This window comes from Megalobrama amblycephala, linkage group LG1 (assembly GCF_018812025.1).
Source record: "Megalobrama amblycephala isolate DHTTF-2021 linkage group LG1, ASM1881202v1, whole genome shotgun sequence".
NCBI lineage: Eukaryota > Metazoa > Chordata > Actinopteri > Cypriniformes > Xenocyprididae > Megalobrama > Megalobrama amblycephala.
The window spans coordinates 2,644,003-2,669,557 of NC_063044.1; the positions used below are offsets into that span (position 1 = coordinate 2,644,003).

At 36.9% G+C, this 25,555-nt stretch overlaps 1 protein-coding gene across 1 annotated transcript in view; it reads left to right on the forward strand.

Annotated features, from left to right (window-relative positions):
* smurf2 (SMAD specific E3 ubiquitin protein ligase 2) overlaps positions 1–25,555 on the forward strand; it is a 60,641-nt gene that overhangs the window by 5,606 nt on the left and 29,480 nt on the right. Inside the window, exons 2-3 of the mRNA XM_048163429.1 lie at positions 19,890–19,928; positions 22,907–23,015. Coding sequence (XP_048019386.1) covers positions 19,890–19,928; positions 22,907–23,015 — 148 coding nt within the window. The remainder of the gene's footprint in view (positions 1–19,889; positions 19,929–22,906; positions 23,016–25,555) is intronic.

Genomic DNA, 25,555 nt, shown 5'->3' on the forward strand with positions numbered 1-25,555 from the left:
TTGTGGTGTTGAGTGGCATTCATGGAATGCAAAATCACTACGAAAGGACTCCCCTTACCCTTTAAAGTGGATTCAGATTCATCAACAACCTACGTCTGCAATCTTGTTTTTTTAGGCCTGGCCTGTTTTTACTGCCCGTCCCTTAGGAGTAACCATGATGGTAGCCCAGGATTGCAATCTCAGGATCTCTTCTTTAGTGTACGTGCAGTTAAACTTGCAACATTTCCTTTTGTGTGGTAGTTTGACATTTAGCTACTAACAACATGGATGAATCTCACAAAACCTGTCTAGATCAAGTCAATATTTCATCCCAAATACAAATGAAAAAGGAATTGTATTGTGCTTAAAGGAAATAAAGCCTGTTTTTAGAGCTATTCCGATTATTAGCATTTTTTACCTATTAATTCTAATTACTCTAATGTAAAATAATTAGGGATTGGTGGTTTGGTCCTGAAGTATTAGTCATTTTGACCTATTTTTTGGCCTATTAAATGTATAAAGGGTGGCTTTCAAATATAATGGTAAATGGCTGTTATTGCTAATTTTCTCCTCAAAAACTGCTAAAAATGTACATTTAATAGCTTTATTAGTAGTGGTATTAATATTTGTGTGATATTGTCAATGATAGTACTTGGTTTCAAATCGAAAGCAAAGTAAGTAGCGTCACCCATCCCTAAAAACAATTGTCATTACTGCAATGCATATTAGATCAATGTATTATTCAAATGATCATACACAATTGAGAATAAGTCTGGATGAATTATAGTAATGAGGGGAACATGTTCAATCATCATTAAAATAATTTTACAATGTAAAATGGTCTCAATAAATAGGCTTAATTTTCTTTATGCGAAATGTGATTTCTTTTTTTTTTTCTTTTGATTGTGAAAAGTCTGAAGACTTAAAACAGATGCAGTAGGAAAGGACTTATAACAAAGATGGAAAGTTGTCACATCCATAGAGCTGAAGAATCCGAATGCAATTCCCTTGTGTTATCCATCACGTCTCTCATACATTCGATGTGACTAACTTTGCCATCATTTTTTTCTGCCAAGGAAATGCCCTTCATCTCACTGTGAGAATCGTTGTCATGCAGAGGTTTGCTGTGTGACTCACCGTGTGGTTTGGCATCTCCTCGTTCTTTTCCCCTCTGTTTTTCTTTATTCCCTTTTTTAATCATATATCACAATTACAGTTGTCTAGACATGCTTTAGCGTAACATAAATAGGGTCCTTGTATTTTTATTCTCAGGCTGCACAGAAAGATTATACATTTAAAATAAAGTGTAGATTCTATTTTCTTTCATAATACTCATTCCTTATCATGTTGTGCATGTTATTTCAAAGACATAATATTTGGCTTCAGATTCTTTCATTAAAATGTAATAACTTGCTCCACCTCTGAAACAACTTTTCTTGTTGGCTGACATCATCAAGCCCTCTTATCTTTCAAGTCCAGAACCATTTTTTTTAATTATTATTATTATTCATTGAATATCCTGTGTCTCTCAGAAATGTCACATTGCTGAAGTAAAATAGGTGATGTTGACTGTATGCATGCAATGCAGTCTAAGTCCAGCATGAAATTTCTCATCCATAGCTGGGGTTCGGGCATTGACTTAATTACAGAAAATTCAGAGTAAAGCGTTTATTAGTTAGCATCAGACTTAATGTGATGTAATAGTTAATGGAATGCCATTTCAGCCATGTGGGTCTCCAGACGAAACGGCTGGTAAAAACACCATGTTTAGCTGCATATGGCTGTCGACTCGGCTGCCAAATTTCCGAATTGCATTCTAGCAGAGAGTTTAAAGGGCAGGAGGGGAAAAAAACAACAAATCGAAAGCAGGCGAAAAGAAAGTGCAATAATTGCACACCATTTGTAAGCGTTTTTCTTCTCCAACTGAGAGCCTTCAAATGATTGAAATTGTTCCACCAATTAATAGACTGAGACTGGATTTCCTGTTGGTTCAGCTGCTCTGCTGGAAGGCAAAGGCCGAGACGGTTGTGCTTACAAGCCACTGCATCTGAACTGTAACGGCCAGATAAGCAGGACAGCTGCGACAGAAATGCAGACGCAGGCTGTTTAAATAAGAAACCCAACTGCACTGACTGCTGCACTGTGCAATAGTTCAGACCAGGTGTGAAGATGTTAGAAGCGTTTAGGTGTTTTTCACGTCCCAGAGCAATAATGCTGTCTGTTTTTCTTTTTCTTTTTCTTTTTTAAACCTTGATTGACCAGATTGGACTGGGGGAAATGTGATCCAGGATCAGAAACTGGCTTGTGGTCCTATGCCAGCTGAGACAAGTCTGCGTATAACTTCCACCGCATGTCTGGCTGAAAATGAAAACATTTGGCTAGACATTCCTCATTAGCGCTCTTTAATTCTGTAGATCAAGAACAGCTTTCAAGAAATTTCACATGGTTTTGTGGTCAGGCATACCTGACCACCTGTGCATAGGGACAATAAAATGCATATGGGATAGCTTTTTTATGGGATGTTCTTTGTGTTACAGGCTATAGGCTTCAGTTTCTTTTCATTTTTCTCTTTTTGCTGTCTTTCCCTGGTTGTTTGTGTCAATAATAGAGGAGACTAGTCCAGCTTTTGGAGAAAGAACCACTTTATTGTGTCAATATGGTTTATTCATTATTTTATGTTTTAGCAAGTTTTTCACACCTGGATTTGGGGATCCTCTGCCATTCCTCTTTGCAGATCCTCTCCAGTTCTGTCAGGTTGGATGGTAAACGTTTTTAGGTCTCTCCAGAGATGCTCAATTGGGTTTAAGTCAGGGCTCTTGCTGGGCCATTCAAGAACAGTCACGGAGTTGTTGTGAAGCCACTCCTTCGTTATTTTAGCTGTGTGCTTAGGGTCATTGTCTTGTTGGAAGGTAAACCTTCAGCCCAGTCTGAGGTCCTGAGCACTCTGGAGAAGGTTTTCGTCCAGGATATCCCTGTACTTGGCCGCATTCATCTTTCTCTCGATTGCAACCAGTCGTCCTGTCCCTGCAGTTGAAAAACACCCCCACAGCATGATGCTGCCACCACCATGCTTCACTGTTGGGACTGTATTGGACAGGTGATGAGCAGTGCCTGGTTTTCTCCACACATACTGCTTAGAATTAAGGCCAAAAAGTTCTATCTTGGTCTCATCAGACCAGAGAATCTTATTTCTCACCATCTTGGAGTCCTTCAGGTGGGCTTTCATGTGTCTTGCACTGAGGAGAGGCTTCCGTCGGGCCACTCTGCCATAGAACCCCGACTGGTGGATGGCTGCAGTGATGGTTGACTTTCTACAACTTTCTCCCATCTCCCGACTGCATCTCTGGAGCTCAGCCACAGTGATCTTTGGGTTCTTCTTTACCTCTCTCACCAAGGCTCTTCTCCCCCGATAGCTCAGTTTGGCCAGACGGCCAGCTCTAGGAAGGGTTCTGGTCATCCCAAACGTCTTCCATTTAAGGATTATGGAGGCCACTGTGCTCTTAGGAACCTTAAGTGCAGCAGAATATTTTTGTAACCTTGTCCAGATCTGTGCCTTGCCACAATTCTGTCTCTGAGCTCTTCAGGCAGTTCCTTTGACCTCATGATTCTCATTTGCTCTGACATGCACTGTGAGCTGTAAGGTCTTATATAGACAGGTGTGTGGCTTTCCTAATCAAGTCCAATCAGTATAATCAAACACAGCTGGACTCAAATGAAGGTGTAGAACCATCTCAAGGATGATCAGAAGAAATGGACAGCACCTGAGTTAAATATATGAGTGTCACAGCAAAGGGTCTGAATACTTAGGACCATGTGATATTTCAGTTTTTCTTTTTTAATAAATCTGCAAAAATGTCAACAATTCTGTGTTTTTCTGTCAATATGGGGTGCTGTGTGTACATTAAAGAGGAAAAAAAAATGAACTTAAATGATTTTAGCAAATGGCTGCAATATAACAAAGAGTGAAAAATTTAAGGGGGTCTGAATACTTTCCGTACCCACTGTACTTCAAGAGGAATCGAAGAACAAACTGGTGTGACGCCATTTCAAACAAAATCAGGCCAAAACTAAGTTTGTTTGGTGTTTGTTCAGGAGTTTAAAACAGCTTGCCAAAGTGAACATTTCAGAAAGGTTAGCTCTGGCTAGTAAACACCTTTTGAAGTACCATTGGTCCGTGGTAATCATGTAATAAGTAGGTTTTGAAGCTTTGCGTTCTTTGACTTTGAAATCTTCTCCAGTTTATTTCTTCTGTTCAGTCCGTCGAGGTCAGACATCCATGAGTAAAAACATGAACACTATGGAGAGCTGCTTTATAGTAGAAACTGAAGTTGTAATTCTAATTGAAAAAGACAAATTCCAAAGTTTTTCATGTCCAATACTGTAAAGCTGCTTGCTTTTACACAATCTATTGTATAAAGTGGTATATAAATAAACGTGTTGTGACTTTACTGGAGTGCCAAATTGCACTCGTGAAAACTATGATTTCTAGCCAAGAGTTTCTCTTTATGTTATTGATAATGTTGTTTAACATTCCTATAAATTCCAGTTTAATTTGTGTAAATGTAATCACTCTTAAATGCGTACTCACTTTTTACTTTCACTTTAGAATTTGCAATCACTTATATGCTACTCAGTGTAGGGAGCGTTTTTCAGTGATGCCCAGGATCTGTTGCACACCAAATCCTCTGCCATCGTCTTGCCAGTCATCTCTCCTTAGTCTCATCACATTTAGAACAGAGCAGGCGCTTTCAGTTTATTATTATAGCGTTCGTTGTCCAACTGAACTAAATGTTTTTTTTTTTTCTATAAAAAAGCAAAATGACACTGTGACAAGTAATGTAATCAGTGTACGTTAGTAGGTCCAGACGAGCAGGTGTCATGAGTACAACCAGGTTTAACACGCTATTTTAAGGTTTAATTTTGTCCAATCCTGCCCTCAGTCTAATACGAGTTTGACACCCATGCTTTAACCTATGATATCATGAAGTGTCATGCCAACTAATATAAGCACACTTAATCTAATTGTCTGTGTTTGACAGTGGAGTTGTGACCTCTGCCTGATCTCTTAACATGCTCACCTCAAATGAATGTCTGGTTCTCATCTCGTATTTAGACCTACAGCTGTGGTGGAGATCACATTATTGATTTGTTAGGAAATATTGGCCTAATTTCATATTGCACCCTTAGGGGATTTCAAGTAAATATTTTACTGATATTCAGACTCGTTTTCAGAGAATATTTCAAGATATAAGTTTCTTTTCTTACTCCATTAACAAATTGCTCCTTTTGTTGTAAAAACAGTTTGCCAGTTGTTTCCTTTAAGCACAATGTGATTCCTTTTTCCTTTGATTTTGGGGTGACATATACATAATCTATACAGGCTTTGTGAGTTTCACCCATGTAGTCAGTAGCTAAATGTCAATTAACGCAAATGCAATTGTTGCAAGTTTCTGTTTTAATCATAAACCTTAGTAAATGTAGTCATATTTGTGCTTCAAACAAGAAAAAAAATTGCCAATGGGGTATAAAATATGTATGTTCTTTGAAAGCAATATCAGTATTTTTAGTTTAGTCAGATGTAGTTAACCATCTCGAAACCCTAGTGCCATTATTGGTTTAAAATTGCTAAATATTGGTCGTTTGTGGTCAATATGTTGCTCTTCTGCTCTTTCATTGGATTCATAGGATCTTTAAGAGCAGTGCTGTTTATCGTAGATGACACTGATGGATTGTTAGGAAAATTAACTCAGCTAAACTACATGCTGTTTATGGGTGATTCAGATGGGAAAGTACTGCTGTGTTGATCAGATAGAGGCGCTTAATGGTTTACAGTTGGAAAAGCTCGCCAGGGTTTGTCTCTAGTGGGAATTAAATTGATAAATGGCTATAGACTAAAATACACGTCGTCTTCTGACAAACAGTAGACTTTATTAAACCTTCCCTGCCGGAAAATCCAACTTAAACTAGTTGCTTTGGAATATGTAAGCTGGTTGCTAGCTTTAACCAATAAGTTGTTTTCATAATTATTTGTTTTAAGTTCATTTACATAATATAGCTTGTGTAAAAGTGATGCAAACCTCATATTCATCTCACTTTTCTGCTCTCTTAAACTTCTCAGATCAGATGTGAACTTTCCACTCGTAGATAAATTCAGGGTCTGTCTGCAGAGCCACACACAGCAGTGGTCTCATTTGGGAACAGATCGTAATGTTTACCTGACGCAGCTCAAAGTGCACCTAGGCAGTCGTCCAGGCTTCCTGAGGTCTGTGTTGTTTAGTCTGAGCCCACTACCCTAGACCTTCCTCCACCGGTGCACAACGTCTTTTTCCTTTTTGTTGAAGTGTTAAAGGTCTGGGTTATATGGCCCGGATCTTTGGGTTTCCCCACCACATTTTTGAGCCATATACCTCAGGTGAGAGAGATATTGTGAACGATATGTCTTTTCATTGTTTTGGTTGATATTGTCTCATTTCTGATTTTCATCACATGAGCATGAGAACAATGCATGTAACCTTTTGCACTTGAAAGAATTATCCAAAGCTGTTTGTTTTTTATTAACACCGTAGTGGCAGCCAAAGGGCATTACCATGGGTTGGGTGGATTTAGTGTTCAATTTGGCGAAATCCTTCCTGGTGTGATTAGATGAAACATCCCACATACCTTCATTAATTTAGGTCATCAAGTTAATCATAAGGTAACTCTACTTAAACTTTCATTCAACCTGAGTGTGAACAATCAGGCAAATATTTTTTTTTTTTTCAAAATTTCTTGTTTTCTTCTCCCAGAATGTTTTGGTTCAGTGAAATCTTGTTCCTGGAGGTTTCGCTTCACAAAACGTATAAATGTTACCAACAGTAAAGCCCTTCAAGAAAAATGCGTGTGGTCAGTTTTTTGCTGAAATAAACCACATGCTTGTCAATTATGATTGAGGAATGCCGACCTTCATGTTTCATAGATCATGCAAGTAGTTTTTATGGTTTTAAAATTGTTGATCAAATCTAATGTAATTTGATATGCCTTTGATGCAGTGATTCCTACAGAACTTTTTTGTCCACACTTCAAATATTTTAAGATGGAAAGTAATGATAACTTGCAGTTCAGTAAATGAATTGATTCCATTAAAGATAAAGATTTGTCAGTCTGTTTTGAGTGATTCATTAAAAGAACCAGTTCATATGAGTTGTTTGTTCATGAATCAGACTGTGCTTGTTATGCATTGTTTTATGTTATGATTTAGTAAAAAGAATAAATCTGTCAAAATGTCATTCGTTTGTGAATTGGACTACTTTGGTTGCACTGGTCCCACTTTATATTAGGTGGCCTTAGCTACTATCAAAAAACAAGTACAATGTACTTATTGGGTTCATATTGAATTGCAAAACACTTTTTCTGCTAATGAGGTGGATACGGGTAAGGTTAGGGAAAGCTTTGGTGGTATGGGTAGGTTTATGGTGTAAGGGATGGGTCAACAGTGTAATTATAAATGTAATTACAGAAATTAATTACAGATGTAATTGCATGCAGGTGTTTTTAAAAGTACAATGTAAAAACATGTATGTACACAATAAGTGCATTGTATCAAATGATTAATTTAAATGTAAGTACACAGTAGTTAAGGCCATATGTTTTTGATTTAATAAAAAGAACTGGTTCATAGGAGCCATTTGTTTGTGTATCAGGCTTGTTTTCTTGACATTATTTTTGCATTAAGTTGCCATTTATCTTGTCATATTCAATTCAACTGCAAATATCGACAACTAATAAAATGTATAATTTATTTTGTAGTTGTGCTGGTGATTCAAATAGGACTGAAACTAACGATTATTTTGATAATCGATTAGTTGGCCGATTATTTTTTCGATTAATCGGATAAAAGACCAGTTTTCTTTTTTTATTTTATTTTGTTGACAAAACACACTATTCCACATCCTGCCCAATGCTGTCCTTCAAACAAACGTGCCAACTGAATGCTATGAAAACATATTTAGTGAATATATCTATGCTATATGCAAAAGAGCTATAAAGCAAAAAGGCAGTTTAAATCCCCACGTTAAAATAATGGTAATAATAATGATTATAAAGAAAAACACAAACCCAGTGTTAACAGATAAGAGGAATGTTCAGCAGGAACACACACATTCACTCTGGACACAGTAACCTGTTTCTGTCATTTCTTTATCCTGTAAGTGTCAGAATATTCAATTACACGCTGTTATCCCTTTACAGTTACCACTCTCATAAAATACTTGAATTACATGTTGACCTTTAAAGGGCCCAATATACTCACGGTGAAGTTCTTTCGAAGTTCGAAATACGTGAGCAGCGAGATACTGTAATCGAACATCTGAAGCCGCCCACACTGCTGAGAGCGACGTTTTAGATTTATATGTAAATATGTGATGCACGCTTTCCTCTCAGTAACAAAATAAACACAACAAAAGTGAGAAAACAGCAGGCTTTTTTATAGAAAGCATAAGAAAAGCATCTGATCATAACAACATGGGTATGTTAGCAAGAGCTCTGCAAATTAGCACTCCAGTAAAGTCACGTCACGTTTATTTATATATGGCATTTTATTCAATAGATTGCTTAAAAGCAAGCAGCTTTACAGTATCATGAAAAACAGTGTCATTGCCTCATTTCATCGAAGCACAACTTCATTTTCTACTATAAAGCGGCTCTTCAGTGTGTTCATGTTTTCACCCGTGGGGATCTTACCTCGACGGATTCAACACACGAAATGAGTCGGAGAAGAGTTCTATGTGAAAGAAGGCGAAACCTCAGCGCACACCTCCTATTACGTTACGTAACGGACCAATGGTAATACGAAAGGTGATAACCAGCTGAAGCGAACTTTGCCTGAGAGTTCGCTTTGGCAAGCCGTTTTGAACGCCCAAAACAAGCACAAAACAAAGTTCGTTTTGGTCAGATTTTGTTCGAAATGATGTCACATCAGTTTAGTTTGAAGTATATCGTGGCCTGTAAACCTAAATTTACTGTCCAACAAGAGATATTTCAGCAAAATGAACATTTTTACGGCAAATTTTAATTGTCTCCCTCTCTAATTAATGCATCCCATCTGTTTGAAGCGCATGCGCTCATTCAGTAAAGTTTGAAGTTTAACGCAGATTGTCAGAATGAGCCTTCATGCAAAATGGGAATTTACACTTACAGATAAAGATATAACCGTAAAAAGAAAGTATTGCGCAATTTGTCCATCAGTTCTATAATTTGACGCAACTGGCAGAAGTTTTCCATGCATGTTGGGCAGACGCAACTAATCGATAATGACATTCGTTGATGACGATTATAATTATCGATTATTATGGATTTTATTGATTAGTTGTTGCAGCCCTAGATTCAAAGCAGTGTAGGAAGGTTACTTTGTTGTTTCAGTCAACCTATTTGTGACTGTAGTTTGTGAACTGGATTTGTTTTATGTTGTGCTTCTGCTATTTTGTGTCTCTGACAATAAACTATAGTTTTAAATTGTAAATGTACATGATTCAGGCACTTTTCCACCAGGTAAATTTTTCACTCAAGGTGGAAATGTTGTCTGTCAGGCAAGCTTTAATTATCTGCAAAGGACAATCCCTTGATTTGTGACCCAAAATAAATGATGCACAGTCTTGTCTTTTCTTTCGGTCTTATGTGGCCTACAGTTTGTGACTAAGAGGTCTTTCAGATCTCTGACTAAGAGATTGACCTAGACACTGTAAAGAAGTTAGTGGAAAATGGATTCCAGAACTACGATCCGATCCGATAATGTCTTTGCACCTCCTGTAGCACTTATGGCAGCAGTATCTCGAATGGTCATTTGAGTTCACGGTTGATAAGTGCACGTCTTGACTCAGAAGTGAGCTCAGCCAAACAGGATGCCAAGACGCGGCCTAATGAATGAGATACCAATCCAGTGAGTGAGAAAGCAAAACTAAATCCTTCCCTACTCACGAAATCACGAAAGGGGGGAAACCAGAGAGTGCGGTAACAGGAAGCGAATTCGAGATTACACCTAGCTCTCCACTAACAACAAGTCGACCTCTCCGCCCTTCTCTCCTTTCCTCCGTCGTCTTTCCCGTACTGTTTTAAGAAGCAAAGTAGGAAGGAGTGGCGGAGAGAAAGGAAGCCTTTTGTTTACAGACGAACAATGCTGTGAATAAGAGCATGCGGCCCTAGAGCTGGAGACAAAACATGGCTCAGACGGGCAGGGCAAGGCTGGGCCGGTCTGCAGATAGTGTGAGGGGAAGCGGGGTAAGAGAGAGACAGACAGGGAGGAAGGAGGCCTTGCATTCCAGTGAGATGCCTCAGCCTGTTTGGAGTGACTGGATTATACATTCAGAAAGTCATGGATGAACTCACAGGCAGATATTTCACCATATTCCACCATAAAAGACCCCATGAAAACAAAATAGGAGCTTTGTGGATTTTAGTCCATGTTTGTTAGTTTTGAGGCTATCTGACTATGCTAGTTCATATATTACATTATACAATATATGTATATACACACACATACAGTATATTGACTGCAAATTAATCACAATTATTTTATTCTATTGATAACCATAGTTTTTATGCTTCTACTCAAGTTTATACATCTAAGTACTTTGGTGGGTAGGTTTTATTTCATGATATATTTAATAAAAAAATGGTAAACATCTTTATACATAAAAATATATAGCTGTTTTTTTATGTTAGAAAGGGGATCATCAGATGTGGAGGTCTGTGGCATAAAGTTTGGAAAACTCCTGCTCTAACTTATTGAGACTCACATAGTTCAGCCTTGTTTTGAGAAAATTAAGGATAGATGTTCCATCGTAGATTGTATCCCAAAGTAGTAATTATCTGAACAACATTCGGTTTTAATGTGCCTTCTCTCTCACACCCCCACTTCCTCTCCACTGTTGCGTTCCATTACGCAGCTTTCACATTATTTAACCACTAACCCCATTTTTGTCAACCCCCAAATCTTCTCACAATTCCTTATGGCCTTAACCATTTATCAAGCCTTTTTGGGAAAAGACTTCTTTGCAGTCCATTGGTGGTTGAAAACTTTGTAATTGTCAATGTTTTAATTAGTGTTTGCGAGCTTTGTGGATGGGAATTAGACTTGAGTTTGGTGATTTACCCGAATTCCGGAAAAGTTGTGACGTTTTTTTAAATTTGAATAAAATGAAAACTAAAAGACTTTCAAATCACGAGCCAATATTTTATTCACAATAGAACATAGATAACATAACAAGTGTTTAAACGGAGAAATGTTACACTTTTATCCACTAAATAAGCGCATTTCAAATTTGATGCCTGCTACAGGTCTCAAAAAACTTGGCACGGGGGCAACAAATGGCTGAAAAAGCAAGACATTTTGAAAAGATTCAGCTGGGAGAACATCTAGCAACTAATTAAGTTAATTGATATCAGGTCTGTAACATGAAAGGGATGTCTTAGAGAGGCAGAGTCTCTCAGAAGTAAAGATGGGCAGAGGCTCTCCAATCTGTGAAAGAGTATGTAAAAAGATTGTAGAAAACAATGTTGCTCAACGTCAAATTGCAAAGGCTTTGCAAATTTCATCATCTACAGTGCATAACATCATCAAAAGATTCAGAGAAACTGGAGAAATCTGTGCATAAGGGACAAGGCCGAAGAACTTTTATTGGATGCCCGTGGTCTTCAGGCCCTCAGACGACACTGCATCACTCATCTGCATGATTGTGTCAATGACATTACTAAATGGGCCCAGGAATACTTCCAGAAACCACTGTCGGTAAACAAAATCCGCCGTGCCATCTGCAGATGCCAACTAAAGCTCTATCATGCAAAAAGGAAGCCATATGTGAACATGGTCCAGAAGCGCCGTTGTGTCCTGTGGGCCAAGGCTCATTTAAAAGGCATCAAAAGGCATCAAATTTGAAATGAGCTCATTTTGTGCATAAAATTGTAAAATTTCTCTGTTTAAACATTTATGTTATCTATGTTCTATTGTAAATAAAATATATTAGCTCATGTGATTTGAAAGTCTTTTAGTTTTCATTTTATTCAAATTTAAAAAACGTCCCAACTTTTCCGGAATTCGGGTTGTATAATTTGACACCTTCATAGCATGGTAGACAAGATGATATATCAGGCCCTCCGTTTTCTCTGTTGGAGACAGTCTGTCTTTTTGTCCCTGTAGTTAAACCTCAATTGATGGTAGTGCAGTTTTTCATCAAACAGACATTAGGACAAACTTACATTGCACTAAACCAGTTGAGCTTGTTAGTAGTCAAAGCTTTGTAAACCTTTGGGGAGCCCTTCTCAAAAGAAAGATGGGATTTGGTTTATTGTAATATGGCGAATTCCCAGACCTTGTGAAGAGAATTGGGATTAGCCTAGAACAGTGACCATTGTGCCATAGTTGGCGTGATTGGTGTGTTTTGACAGTGTACAAAAGTGTTTTTGACAGCTAATATTTGTCTTTTTGCTCAACCGACGGGTCCAATCATATCCACTTCACCTCTCCTCTTTTCTTCCCTCTTGTTTTTGTACGTGTATTCACAGAAAGGATGACACAGGACTTCCAGCAAAACCAATAAAATATTGATGTGCCTGCCCAGTACATGTGATCAACTATATTATCTTTTTCCAAAGAAAGTCGTGATCCACTTCTTAGAAAATTGTCTAGTCATTCATGAGACGTCCGCTGCACCAGACACGAAGAGCGATAACATCTAAACTTCAGTGCTATTTTGAGCTCCCGTTCTGCCAGAGGGAGAGCTGACGACTTGGTATCTGGGTTAAAGTCAAAACGAGCTGAGTACGTCCTGTTTTCCAGTTGTGTTTAAACAGTTTAGATGTTACTTGGACATGGTCGTGTCTAGATGGGAACCATCTCAGAGTTTCACTTGCAAGAGTTATCGTCTAGACCTCCATTTTGGTTTCACTGTCACGTTTGGGCTTTGTTAAATTGGGTTTCACTCTCATGTTTGCTTTTGTCTCATTTTAAGACTACTTCAAAGATGATAAAACATCAACAAAAAAAAAACAGTCCTTTTGCCACTTACAGAGTCCACATGTGATTCAGAGAACAAGAATGCACGAACGTGACACAGAAAAAGAAAAGCAGAATGGAAGAAAATGGCCACGTGTCATGGGAATGATAATGTATGCATCCTGTAGAGCTGGAAGCTCGTCATCTGTGGGAATGAAGCCCTTTAAAAAGTCGTTACTTTTCCAGAACTCCTTCGAGACTTTACAGAAGAGCAGTCCTTGAGTGCTTCAGCTATTTTCACACTGCTTCTCGCTGTCTATCTGCACGTTTGTTTCCCTTCCTTCGTTTTATCAGTGCTTTCTGGGTATTTTCGCAATTTCTGTGTCTCCCCATTGAGCTCTACGGATCTCAGTCCTATCTTTGTCTCAATTCTTGACGCAAAGAAGGTGTTTGTGACGGACACAGATGCACATTGCAGCCGCTTTGTCCGGCTCTTCCAGGCCCCTTGATAAGGGCAGAGCGACGGCTGCTGGTAACTGACCGTGTCACTTCCCTTCCCCGTATCAGACTGCTCTCTGTCACCCTCAGACTGCCACTGTCTTTGCTTCTACACCCTAAATTAGCTACTATCTTGCCCTCTGGACATACACACAAAGCCACATACAGTTTGACCTGAAAATGGCTTTTTTGACTAATTCAGCGAGTCAGTTATATTGAGTGCCCTAATCATATATCTAAGAACTGTGGGAAACCAGGGACTGTCTCCCACACTTTGAACTCTTTCCCACATTTTTAACATCTTTCAACTCATTTTTATCACTTTGTGTTCACAGTGTATTGTGGTACTTTTGTATATATTAATTATATATTGATATATTGATCCATGTATATATTAATTGTTTGTATTTTTAGTGTTGAATGATTTTTTTTTTTTTTTTTAATAAGTGGTGTTTTGTTAAGGCAAGCATCAATATTACTGTTGTTCCATGTATTATAATTCAATTTATTTTTCATTCGTGTTTGGTTATTTAAAAGGTTAAAAATGTATTATATTTAGAAGTTAACATTAACTTAGATTAATAAATTATGCTGTCACGGTTCCTCGATTCAATTTGAGTAAATATTGGCAATATTAAGGATTTAATCTGCTGCGTAACAACATCAATCACTAGGCTGTTGGCGCCCTCTGCAGGCATTTGTTATAATCCATAATGCATTTTCTATTTATATTACCCCCAAAAATGTGATTACTCGATTAATCGTCAAAATAATCGATTGATTACCAAAATAATCGTTAGTGACAACCCTAAAATTATGTAAATTATGTAAGGACAAAGTGTTGCAAAGCTGATTATAGTTACTTGCGAATGTTAACAAGGTGCATAAATGTTCAACACTGAAAACAATTCGTTTTAGTACAAAGTTTTGAAATGCTAAATTAATAGTAATTTAAAAATTTTATTTTCTCTGCCACCCCAGTATTTCATAAACACGGAAATTAGTTTGATTTTATCTTTAGTTCAGCCACTGTGTTAAAACATTATATTGTTTGTAACAACGTTTAGTTCTGCATATCCTTTCTTTACTCTCAGTAGGTAAAGCACTGCTTTTAAGTGTTCATTGTTCTTGGTTTCGAGTAGCTGATGTTATCTGATGTACTAAACTAGTGTTGCATATTTTAAGAGCGTCACAGAAACCAGTCAAACCTTTTTTAGTTTGCTTTGAGACAGGAAAGAGATAAACATTGACAGAATCTAAGGCAGGTTTTTATCTGTGGTTCGCTCTCAGTACAGCGGTGTCTTGTCTATTTATATGAGCGTACACATTGATGTTTCATGACTGATGAATTGATAAGTGTGTGTTGGTGGCTGTGTATAACTTCATTCATAAATGAACATCTGTGTTGGGCCAGATGCTGTTGCTCGGAGGACAGATGTGTCAGAATTTCACTTTGCAAGTGATTCACAGCCAGTTTGATGAAACTCATTTGTAGGAATGACGATTTGCTACATTACATGCTGCCAGCCAGTTCACTATACATCTCACAGACATACTGATCTATCAGCGCAGACAAGGAGAAATGGTGCTTTATGAACTAGTGCTGTGCGTGAGATAGATGGTGTGTTTTGTTAACTGCTTGAGTGCATTTCACTCAGAAATTCTAAATGTTTCATTAAACAACTTTTCTTTTCAGGTGACATCACCAATCCCTTATTTTTTATTAACTTCTGTATACTTTTATGTTTTTTTGTGCGATCCAATCATGTAGCATTGCACTTTTTCTTGTTGAAAAAGTCCTGTTTCTCTCGGAAATACATCAGATTACAAAGTAAAATCGCTCCATGTTGACTTCAGTTTGATGCAACTATAATTAGGCAGTTTGCGAGTAGAGTTGTCAAAAGTACTAACTTCGGTACCACATCTGTACTGAAATTTAAAAAATGTGAAGCGCTGTTGAGCGGATTCGTAAACACCTCTGATTGGCCATTGTGTTCACGGCTCATCAGATATGTCTGTGATTGGCTACAATGATCAACGCTTCAAAAACAACATCAATGACGCTCTTCACCGAGTACTTGCACAGATACACATGGGAGCATTTGAAAGCAGACGTCTATCGTGGACTGGTCTGTCGCTGGACTGTTTACAACTTTTTTGAAGTGTTGATCATTATAGCCAATCACAGACATATCTGATGAGCACATCAACACAATGGCCAATCAGAGGTGTTTACAAATCCGCTCAACAGCACTCAAAACGTCATATTTTTCAAATTTCAGTACCGATTGGTACCAAAGTTGGTACTTTTGACAACTCTTATTTGTGAGGAAAAAATATCATTTACACTTAGACTGAAAAAATTACTTTGAAACAATTTTCACTCAGGTTTTGCTAGTAAATTTAAAAAAAATTACTAATAACATACTCTTAAACATACTCCAGTAGTGTTTGTTTGATGTACAATTTTAAGACATTTTTTTCCACTATAGTTGTTTACATGAGTGTTGATTTGTTCAGTCAGCAAAATGAAAAATGCCTTTCCACATTTTTAGTGGACTGAAACTTTCAGAAAACATGCATCGTGTAATTTAAGATGAGACAAGATAGTGAAAGTAATGTCCTTTATTCCTCAGTCTCAACTTTGTTTTCATCAAATTAAGTATGGTGTCTACTCCGAGTCTATTAGAAGGGCAGTTGCTACGAATGTTAAATGCTAATGTGCTAAATTGTTTTCACTCACAGTATTTGCTTTTTAAAATTTCAGTGTTTGTATTCATTCCTAAATGCTCTGTAACTAGTTCATCTAATTTGTCTCTAATACAGACACTGTTGCTTCATGTCAATTGTTAATGGAGTTGAGTGCAGACGAGGTGTTGAAGGCCGTGTGTGTGTGTGTGTGTGTGTGTGTGTGTGTGTGTGTGTGTGTGTGTGAGACTTCAATACAGAGAGAGAGAGATACATTCCAGATGGTGGAATGATGAGGTGGGTTTCACTGGAACGTTAAACATTCCCAGGGATGTTTGCAGAGAGAAATTCTTCCTCGACTGTGAAGCAAGCATGTTTCCTTTTTATCCTCTCCTCTTTCTCTTGCCATCTCCCTTCCTTTTCTTGGTCGCTATCATCACCTGCTGCTGCAACTCTTCGAACCCTTCACATGAGTCTCTTCACTCTTCCTGACGCAGTGGCCTGATCATTTTTATTTTTCTCTTTATTTCCTCAGCCATTAGGGATTGTTCTCAGAACGAGGTTCTTTCAGAGTTATGAACAAACGTTCTTCTGGTAACGTTAATAAGAATGTTCATTCAAAGTTGCCTTTATTAACGTTCTCAGCACAAAAATGTTATTTATACATAGTTAATGAACCTTTTCTTCTGAAACATTTTAGTTGGATGTTCATTTAACATTTTTTTAAACATTAATTGTTTCAGAATGTTCAGAGAACTTTCAAAAGTAGCGTTCCCATAATGTTTGCAAAATTCTAAAATGGAATGTTTCATCTCTATAACCAAGAAAAACGTATTTAAAACATTTAATAAACTGGACATTTTGAACGTTCAGAGAACATTTAGAAATAACGTTGGCATAACGTAATGGGAACGTTATCAAAACATTCTTAGAACATATTTTTGCTAGCTTTTGTTTTTTTAATGATTGCTGAAAACTTTTTTTATCACAAGGATAAATTAAAAATGGCAATATTGTGAAATGTCTGAGAAAAAATACATGCATGCCAAGGTTGGAAAAAATTATACACACGCTTACATTATTTTATGTATGTATTTTTTCCAGTCCTTTCATACATGTATTTTTTTTCCTCATATATGTGTGCTTTGTATGTATGTTTAATTCTCGCGGTGCATGTGCGAGGTGAGGAATAGCCGCGGTCGTGCCGCAGACAGAATCAATAGCAGTCTCAGTATGGGTGTTTGGATTTGCTAAGTAAAGTCTGCGACTCACCTGCACATGAACATTTTCTCTGCCCTTTAACCTCCTCCACACATTCCAGTTATTCTTACCTTCTCAGCTTTCTTACATCTGGTGGGGTGAACTGCTTAGTTTTAGTCTGAATACCTCAAATGTGGTCCTCCTGCCCTCTAGTCGCCCTTCATTCCTGTCTTCATGGTTTCTCGAGCAGTCTGTCCTCCCTTTTTAGCTTTTTGTCTCTCCCTCAAATATCTGTCTGCCCTCATTTACTTTTTTTTCTCTCTGTCTCTTTCATTTCTTACCACTTGTAGACTATTTATTGTCTGATATTTTTAGAGTTTTTTTAATCGATATTGCATATGTATATCAGATATTTAATTACCCCTGTTCATTTTCCCATTTTTACCATTTAGATAACATTTTCCTGCCAATCACTTTAATCTTTAAAACACTAATAATTTAATAACACTTTAAATGTAATCTCTAAATACATTTTTATACTGCACATTATAATGTTGTAATGCCTAAATTCATTTTTAACATTTAAATTGATTGATTTCAGTTTATAATATTTTATTTTCAAAGTATTTAGAAAAAATAGCATAGAATTTTAATTTCGTTCATTACGTTATTGGCTCAGCATCTCTACTTTTTACAACCACTTCCATCTTACATTTTGTCAAGTTTCTTGCTCCCTCAGTCCACGGTTATTGTCTCCAAATGCTCCTTGGATTGTGTCTGAACATTTTACAATCCAATAATCAGTATTTTGAAAGGTTTCACTTCACAAACAGAAACGAACATTTCTCACCCTTAGTCCAAGTTATGAACCTCATTAGTTAATCATTTTGATCGTCAGTGCTCTTCAGCTTTGTTGATATTCATAAACAGTGTTGGAAAGGTTACTTTGGAAATGTAATAGGTTACAGATTACAAGTTACTCTATTTAAAATGTAATAAGTCATGTAACTATTTCAATTACTTTTCTAAATTTCTAATGAATGTTTTCAACTGTTAAACATTTTCAAACATTTAAACCAGGCAGAGTTTGTCACCACTGACTACTGTCAGACTTCACAATCCTTCATAAACTGAATTAAGATTATAATAATTTCATTTTAAAGCACAGCCACCACAAAATCAGACTTTAGCACCTATTTTTACTTTGAGGTCGTTCTCAGGTTAAATACAGATTTAATAGCATAACAAAAAATAGTTTAATAGCTATGATACTGTTTTTGAAATCAAATCTTTGCATAGCTATGACAGGAAACACTGGCATCTAACAATGCCTTGGGAAAAAACAGTTAATCTTAAAAAATAAAGCATATACATAAACCCAAATAGGAAATAAAACAGTTATTAAATAAGCGTGTGTCCTATTCTGTGTCCTGAACTCCTGAAACATTGGTGTCTCGTATTTTAGAGCAGTCAATGCAATATGGGGAAAAAATCAATTAAACAAATGAATATCATTTAACATATCATAGCTTTTTACAGAAAATATTCAGATGTAACCCCCTTTGTAATCGATAACATTTTCCTAAGTAACTAATTTAATTACACATTTTTTCTCAGTAACTATAACTGATAAGTCACATTTATTTTGTAATTAAATTACGTAACTCCCTTACATGTAACTAGTTACTCCCCAACACTGTTCGTAAGTGTTTCTTAACCTCTTGACATTCTCGCAGTTGTCAAAGGAAGAATAAAGATCTCCCTGGATTGCCTGTGGTATCGTATGGGAAGCTTTTAACTGAAATCTCTTGTGTTAGCTGACAGCTCAGGCCAGTTTGAAGTCAGAAGAACTTTTTTATTTTAACTCTGAGTTAAACTGAATATAGGACAGCAGTGGGTTGTGGATCAGAGGGCCTTTTTTTTTTTTCTTTTTTTTTTTTGCATCTCTAATACATTGTGAGTTTGATCTGGGAGTGCTGAGCGCTGTAAGAGCCGCGCTGTGGATTTAAACATTTTCTCGGCAATTTAAACACGCTAAGATCCTAAAAATACAGAGCTTGGAAATTAAAAACCTATCGACTGTGCTGTCAGCCATTGTGAGACCTAAATCCCCCTGAACTCAGTTTTCCACTACCAAAATAATTTTATTTGTCATTTTCTAAGAGAGATCATGTTATTTGCTAAGCAAAAACCATGTACATAATTAAGTTAATACTTGTTTTCAAGAGAATATATCTTAAATTAAGTTTTGTGGTGCCTATCCCACTGGCAAATTGTCAGAATTTAAACATGAATCTAAAAAAAGTTTCCAGGTGGGGTATGAAATCATTTTTTAAAAATGTATAAAAATAGCTTACTTCAAAATATATATTTTGTGAAAACAAGACTTTGTATCTTACACAGTTTAACTTAAAACAGTATAAATTGCTGATTAAAAAAAAAATTTGCAGCCTGACTTAAACTGTATTTTAAAACATAAATCACAGTTTAGATGTTTCGCAAATATCTATTTCGAAATGTCCAAATAATGATGATGTTTTTCCCTCTTTTCTCTCTGCAGTTCTATGCGCAAAGAACCTGGTGAAGAAAGACTTCTTCCGTAAGTATCCGGCCTTCATAAATACTGAGAATGTGTGTGTGTGTGAGAGAACGAGTGAACTGCAAGAGCGCTCTATTCCTGTCTCCGTGTCTCTGAGCGGTGTTTTAGCAGGGGCTCATCTGTTAAAAGTGTGCAGAGAGAGATAAGTGCTCTTCCCCCACGAGACAGCAGAAATGTGGGTCAGTTCGGGGAGACAAAGCAACCGCTGGTTGACACATGTATACTTGCCAGTTTCTCTGCCTCGACTCTCTCTACCCCGACAAACACAAACAACCAAGCCCACATCTGAAACACTCATCAGATATCAAAGACGTTGTTAGGGGGTTGGAAGAGAGACCGGTACCAGGCGAGTCTGGTGAAAAAAGGAGAAAGTAAAAAATGTAGGAGCAGAAATGCAATGTTGGCAGACTGTATGTAATTAAATGAAGAGATAGTCTCTCTTCTCTTTGTAAAACTTCATACATATCTTTCCCCTCCTTCTCACGCTGCAGTTGAATTCATAAAGCCACACACACAGATTTGATTTCTATTGATGTAGCCAAAATAACAGAATATAAAAATCTTAATAAAAAAAGAAAGAGGAAAAAAACAATATTTTGAGGAAAAGTGTTTGTTAGGAATAGGGATATAATATAATTCTGGCTAATAATCTACTAATAATTAATTATTTTCCTGTTATGGCTGGAAAAAAAACAGCTAAAAGCTAAAAAAAAAAAAAAAGATTTTTGTCACGTTTTGATTTGTGTCACAATATTATAATGTAAATTATGAAATATAGATAACTGCTTATTTTGAAATAACCAATATGGCCAACATTTTCAAATTTAATTTAAATACTAAATCTAATTTAAACAGCATCAATACTAAAGCGCCGATCTAGAATACTATATCTGTATTCAGTCCAATCCAATTATTTTTATGAATATATATATTAAATCACCACCAGTGTCGGCTGTAATGCAGGAAATGTACAAACCCGATTCCAAAAAAGTTGGGACACTGTACAAATTGTGAATAAATCCATAATGCAATGATGTGGAAGTTTCAAATTTCAATATTTTATTCAGAATACAACATAGATGACATATCAAATGTTTAAACTGAGAAAATGTATCATTTTAAGGGAAAAATAAGTTGATTTTAAATTTCATGTCATCAGCACATCTCAAAAAAGTTGGGACAAGGCCATGTTTACCACTGTGTGGCATCCCCTCTTCGTTTTATAACAGTCTGCAAACGTCTGGGGACTGAGGAGACAAGCTGCTCGAGTTTAGGAATAGGAATGTTGTCCCATTCTTGTCTAATACAGGCTTCTAGTTGCTCAACTGTCTTAGGTCTTCTTTGTCGCATCTTCCTCTTTATGATGCGCCAAATGTTTTCTATGGGTGAAAGATCTCGACTGCAGGCTGGCCATTTCAGTACCCGGATCCTCCTTCTACGCAGCCATGATGTTATGTGATGTCATTGTCATGTTGGAAAATGCAAGGTCTTCCCTGAAAGAGACGACGTCTGGATGGGAGCATATGTTGTTCTAGATCTTGGATGTACCTTTCAGCATTGATGGTGCCTTTCCAGATGTGTAAGCTGCCCATGCCACACGCACTCATGCAACCCCATACCATCAGAGATGCAGGCTTCTGAACTGAGCGCTGATAACAACTTGGTTTGTCCTTGTCCTCTTTAGTCCGGATGACATGGCGTCCCAGTTTTCCAAAATGAACTTCAAATTTTGATTCGTCTGACCACAGAACAGTTTTCCACTTTGCCACAGTCCATTTTAAATGAGCCTTGGCCCAGAGAAAACGCCTGCGCTTCTGGATCATGTTTAGATATGGCTTCTTTTTTGACCTATAGAGTTTTAGCCGGCAAGCATTAGTAGCATTCCTCTATGTGATGCAGTGCCGTCTAAGGGCCCTAAGATCACGGGCATCCAGTGTGTTTTTCCGGCCTTGACCCTTACGAACAGAGATTGTTCCAGATTCTTTGAATCTTTAGATGATATTATGCACTGTAGATGATGATAACTTCAAACTCTTTGCAATTTTTCTCTGAGAAACTCCTTTCTGATATTGCTCCACTATTTTTCACCGCAGCATTGGGGGAATTGGTGATCCTCTGCCCATCTTGACTTCTGAGAGACACTGCCACTCTGAGAGGCTCTTTTTATACCCAATCATGTTGCCAATTGACCTAATAAGTTACAAATAGGTCCTCCAGCTGTTCCTTATATGTACATTTAACTTTTCCGGCCTCTTATTGCTACCTGTCCCAACTTTTTTGGAATGTGTAGCTCTCATGAAATCCAAAATGAGCCAATATTTGGCATGACATTTCAAAATGTCTCAATTTCAACATTTGATATGTTATCTATATTCTATTGTGAATAAAATATAAGTTTATGAGATTTGTAAATTATTGCATTCCTTTTTTATTCACAATTTGTACAGTGTCCCAACTTTTTTGGAATCGGGTTTGTACTTTTTGGAAGTAACAAGAAAAGTAGTCCTTTAAATACGTAACCCACATTAATTATGCTCATTTAATTGCTCTCATTGTAATCAAAAATAAATTCAAACTATCCTTAATAACCATAAAATGTAGCAGTATCGTTACGTAACTGATATAAGTATTAAGTTATATACAGGGCATTGAGAACATCTTCAGACCCATTCATTAAAAAGAGAAAAACTGAAATATCAAAAATAAAAACTGAAATATGAATTAATTAATAATATTCTGAAGTATTTTAGCTGTATTATAACAAAATCTGAAAAACTGAAACGACTTTAATACTTTCTGAATGCACTGTAAATAGTCTATAATAATATTGTGTTGGAATAACACAAAAACTCTAACATGTTTCTTGACAGTCTCCATTTCTAGTGTTAATGCGTCTGTAGTATTGGAGCTTTGGTATTTTGGATTCTGCTGCCAAACTTCAAAATTTCAATCTCAAAGTTGTTTCTGTATTTTTGCAGGGCTGCCAGACCCTTTTGCTAAAGTGGTGGTGGACGGTTCAGGGCAGTGCCACTCAACAGACACAGTGAGGAACACTCTGGACCCCAAATGGAACCAACACTATGACCTGTAAGAGCTCTTCCTGGTCTGATAGAAATTAATGGGTTTCTCAGTCACACACACCCACTATCACACCTTGATTTCCTTTAAACTTGATCCCAGCTCAGTTTAAATGTTTGAAATATAAACCTGAGACAAAAATGTTCAGAAACCAGACTGATTTTGATTTTCTGTTTGAAAATGTATTTCTACACCCACTGTAAATGTTTTGGTTAGGGGTGGCTAAAATGCAACTTTATGCACCACTGATGAATCATGATTTGTTTGTGAAAATGTTTGTACGTAGATTTCATGCACAAGTTTGTCCGTACGCACAGTTAGCGAATGAGACCCATTGTTTGTATAGACCACATTTATGGTGCTTTTTGTCTTTGAGCTCGACAATAGTTATTTGTTGCATGGACAATAGTGGTTTAAATATTTTTCTCAACATTATATACAACATTATAAATCTTTGATCTCTGTTCAAATATTGTGTTTAGAAAAAGAAAATCATTAAGGTCTGGAATGACACAAGGGTGTGTAAATAATGGCAAAATTAAAATTTAGGGTTGAACTAACACATTAACATGCACTTGCAAGTAACTGCAGGGTTTTTTCTTGAACCAGTGGTGTACGATTTCTTCCAATCTCTTAATCAATGTAGCCCATCAGTAAAGCTCCCAGCATCCTTCAGGCTTTGAGGATTTAGGTCACCTCCTCTGGAGTCGACGGCTCTATCTGTGGAGATCACAGAGCGGATTTCCATGGGAGTTTGGGCATGGGTGAAAAATCCCATATCCATCAGTTATACTGTACGCTTCTCTCTATTTACATTTTTAAGGAGGTTTTATTAACAACTACGAGTATCAACTGGAATAAAAATAGAAACTTTCCCTCCATTCAGGCCTGCCACTTTTCCCACAGACCAAAAACTAAATGTAAGAGAGGATGGAAAGCATAAGAGAGCAAAGGTCGACAAAAAAAAAAAAAAAAGCGAGCAGATTTCCAATACTTGTCCCCTTCTCATGTTGAGCTGACAGCCGGCAGCTAGAGGAAGCACACGTCTCCGTTTGTTTGGTTGCCAGGGCAACAGTAGACTAACCCTCACCCCCCAGGACGGCTGTCGAGTTAGCCAAACATGTCACGTCTGTCAGCGGAAAATAGGCCGCCGTTTCTACAGCCCTCCCCGCAACCCAGAATAATGGGTGGGGAAGAGAAAACCACTGAGATGTTGCTTAAATCCTACATCCTAAATACTTAAAGTACACTGGGATTTCTGTTCGCCGTCAGGGTTTTAATAAGTACTTTTGAAGTCAAGTTATATGTTAGTAAAACTGTGATGTGCATTAAGTACTCACATAATGCACATCACAAGGGTTCAATCAGTTGTCGTTTTGTTGGCAGAGAAAACAGTTGATATGTAGCCATTGTTGAAAGGTTATCAAGCTATTTAGTGGTTTTGTTATTTTTGTTGAATGTCAGGACCCCAGAATGTCAAAATCATTTAGATTGACAGGACTGAAAACCTCCAAAAGCTGCATGTTGAACAGAAAGATAACTGCTAATGTGCATAATGAACAATAGTACAGAGAGTCAAGCAAGAGAAAAACTTGCTGATAACCGAAAACAATACCAACAGAGATTAACATTTACATTTATGTATTTAGCAGATGCTTTTATCCCAAGCGATTTACAATAGAGCAACATAAGCAGTAAGATTAAAACGTTAACCTAGATGTGAGGAAACTGTTAAAAAATGAACGCAAGAGAAGATTCGCTAGATATTTAGGTCAGAGCCACTTTTTAGAGATGTTGTAGTCTGTAGAAACTGATAAAAGTTATGGAAATTAAAGCACAATGCATGAACATGGTGGGAAACTCCAGTCCTTTAATCCTGGTTAGTTATTCAGCTTTACCTGCACACAACCTGCTCATTATATTTGATGCTTTGTCAGTGTATAAAGGCTGTGTATGCTGCTCTTTTTTGGATGTCAAGATATGTTAATGTATTTAAAATGATTGTGTTTTAATATTTTTTGTGTGTTTAAATTGTCATAGATGTAGTATTGCCACGATACTGGAATTTCTAACTTCGATAGGATACCTTGAAAAATATCGATATTGGATACCACGGGGAAAACAGATTTTTTTTATTATCTCAGAATTTTATAATTCTGAGATAATTTTTGCTTTCACACAGCTTTATTTGAAACTGAACTAAATTTACAAAAAAAAAAGACAAGTGAACAGTCATAAAATAATAAATAAGAACAAATAAACACATTTGCAAACAATAGCAAAAATAGATACAATAGAAGAGACATATGCAATAAACATGGCTTTAAGTGTTTCAGGTGGGTCTAACTGTAGTATTCAGGTAAGAAACTACAGAAATTAAATAAAGTAATTAAATGTAAAAAAAACAACACTGGATGGTCTTCACTGTAAAAATTAAATACAGATTAATGCTTACTAATAAAGTTAGTAGAGCAGGGAGTGATTTCCTTAATTTTGTCTTTTGTTTTTTGATTAACGTGACAGACAGCAGCAGGTTCATTAGGTTGCTG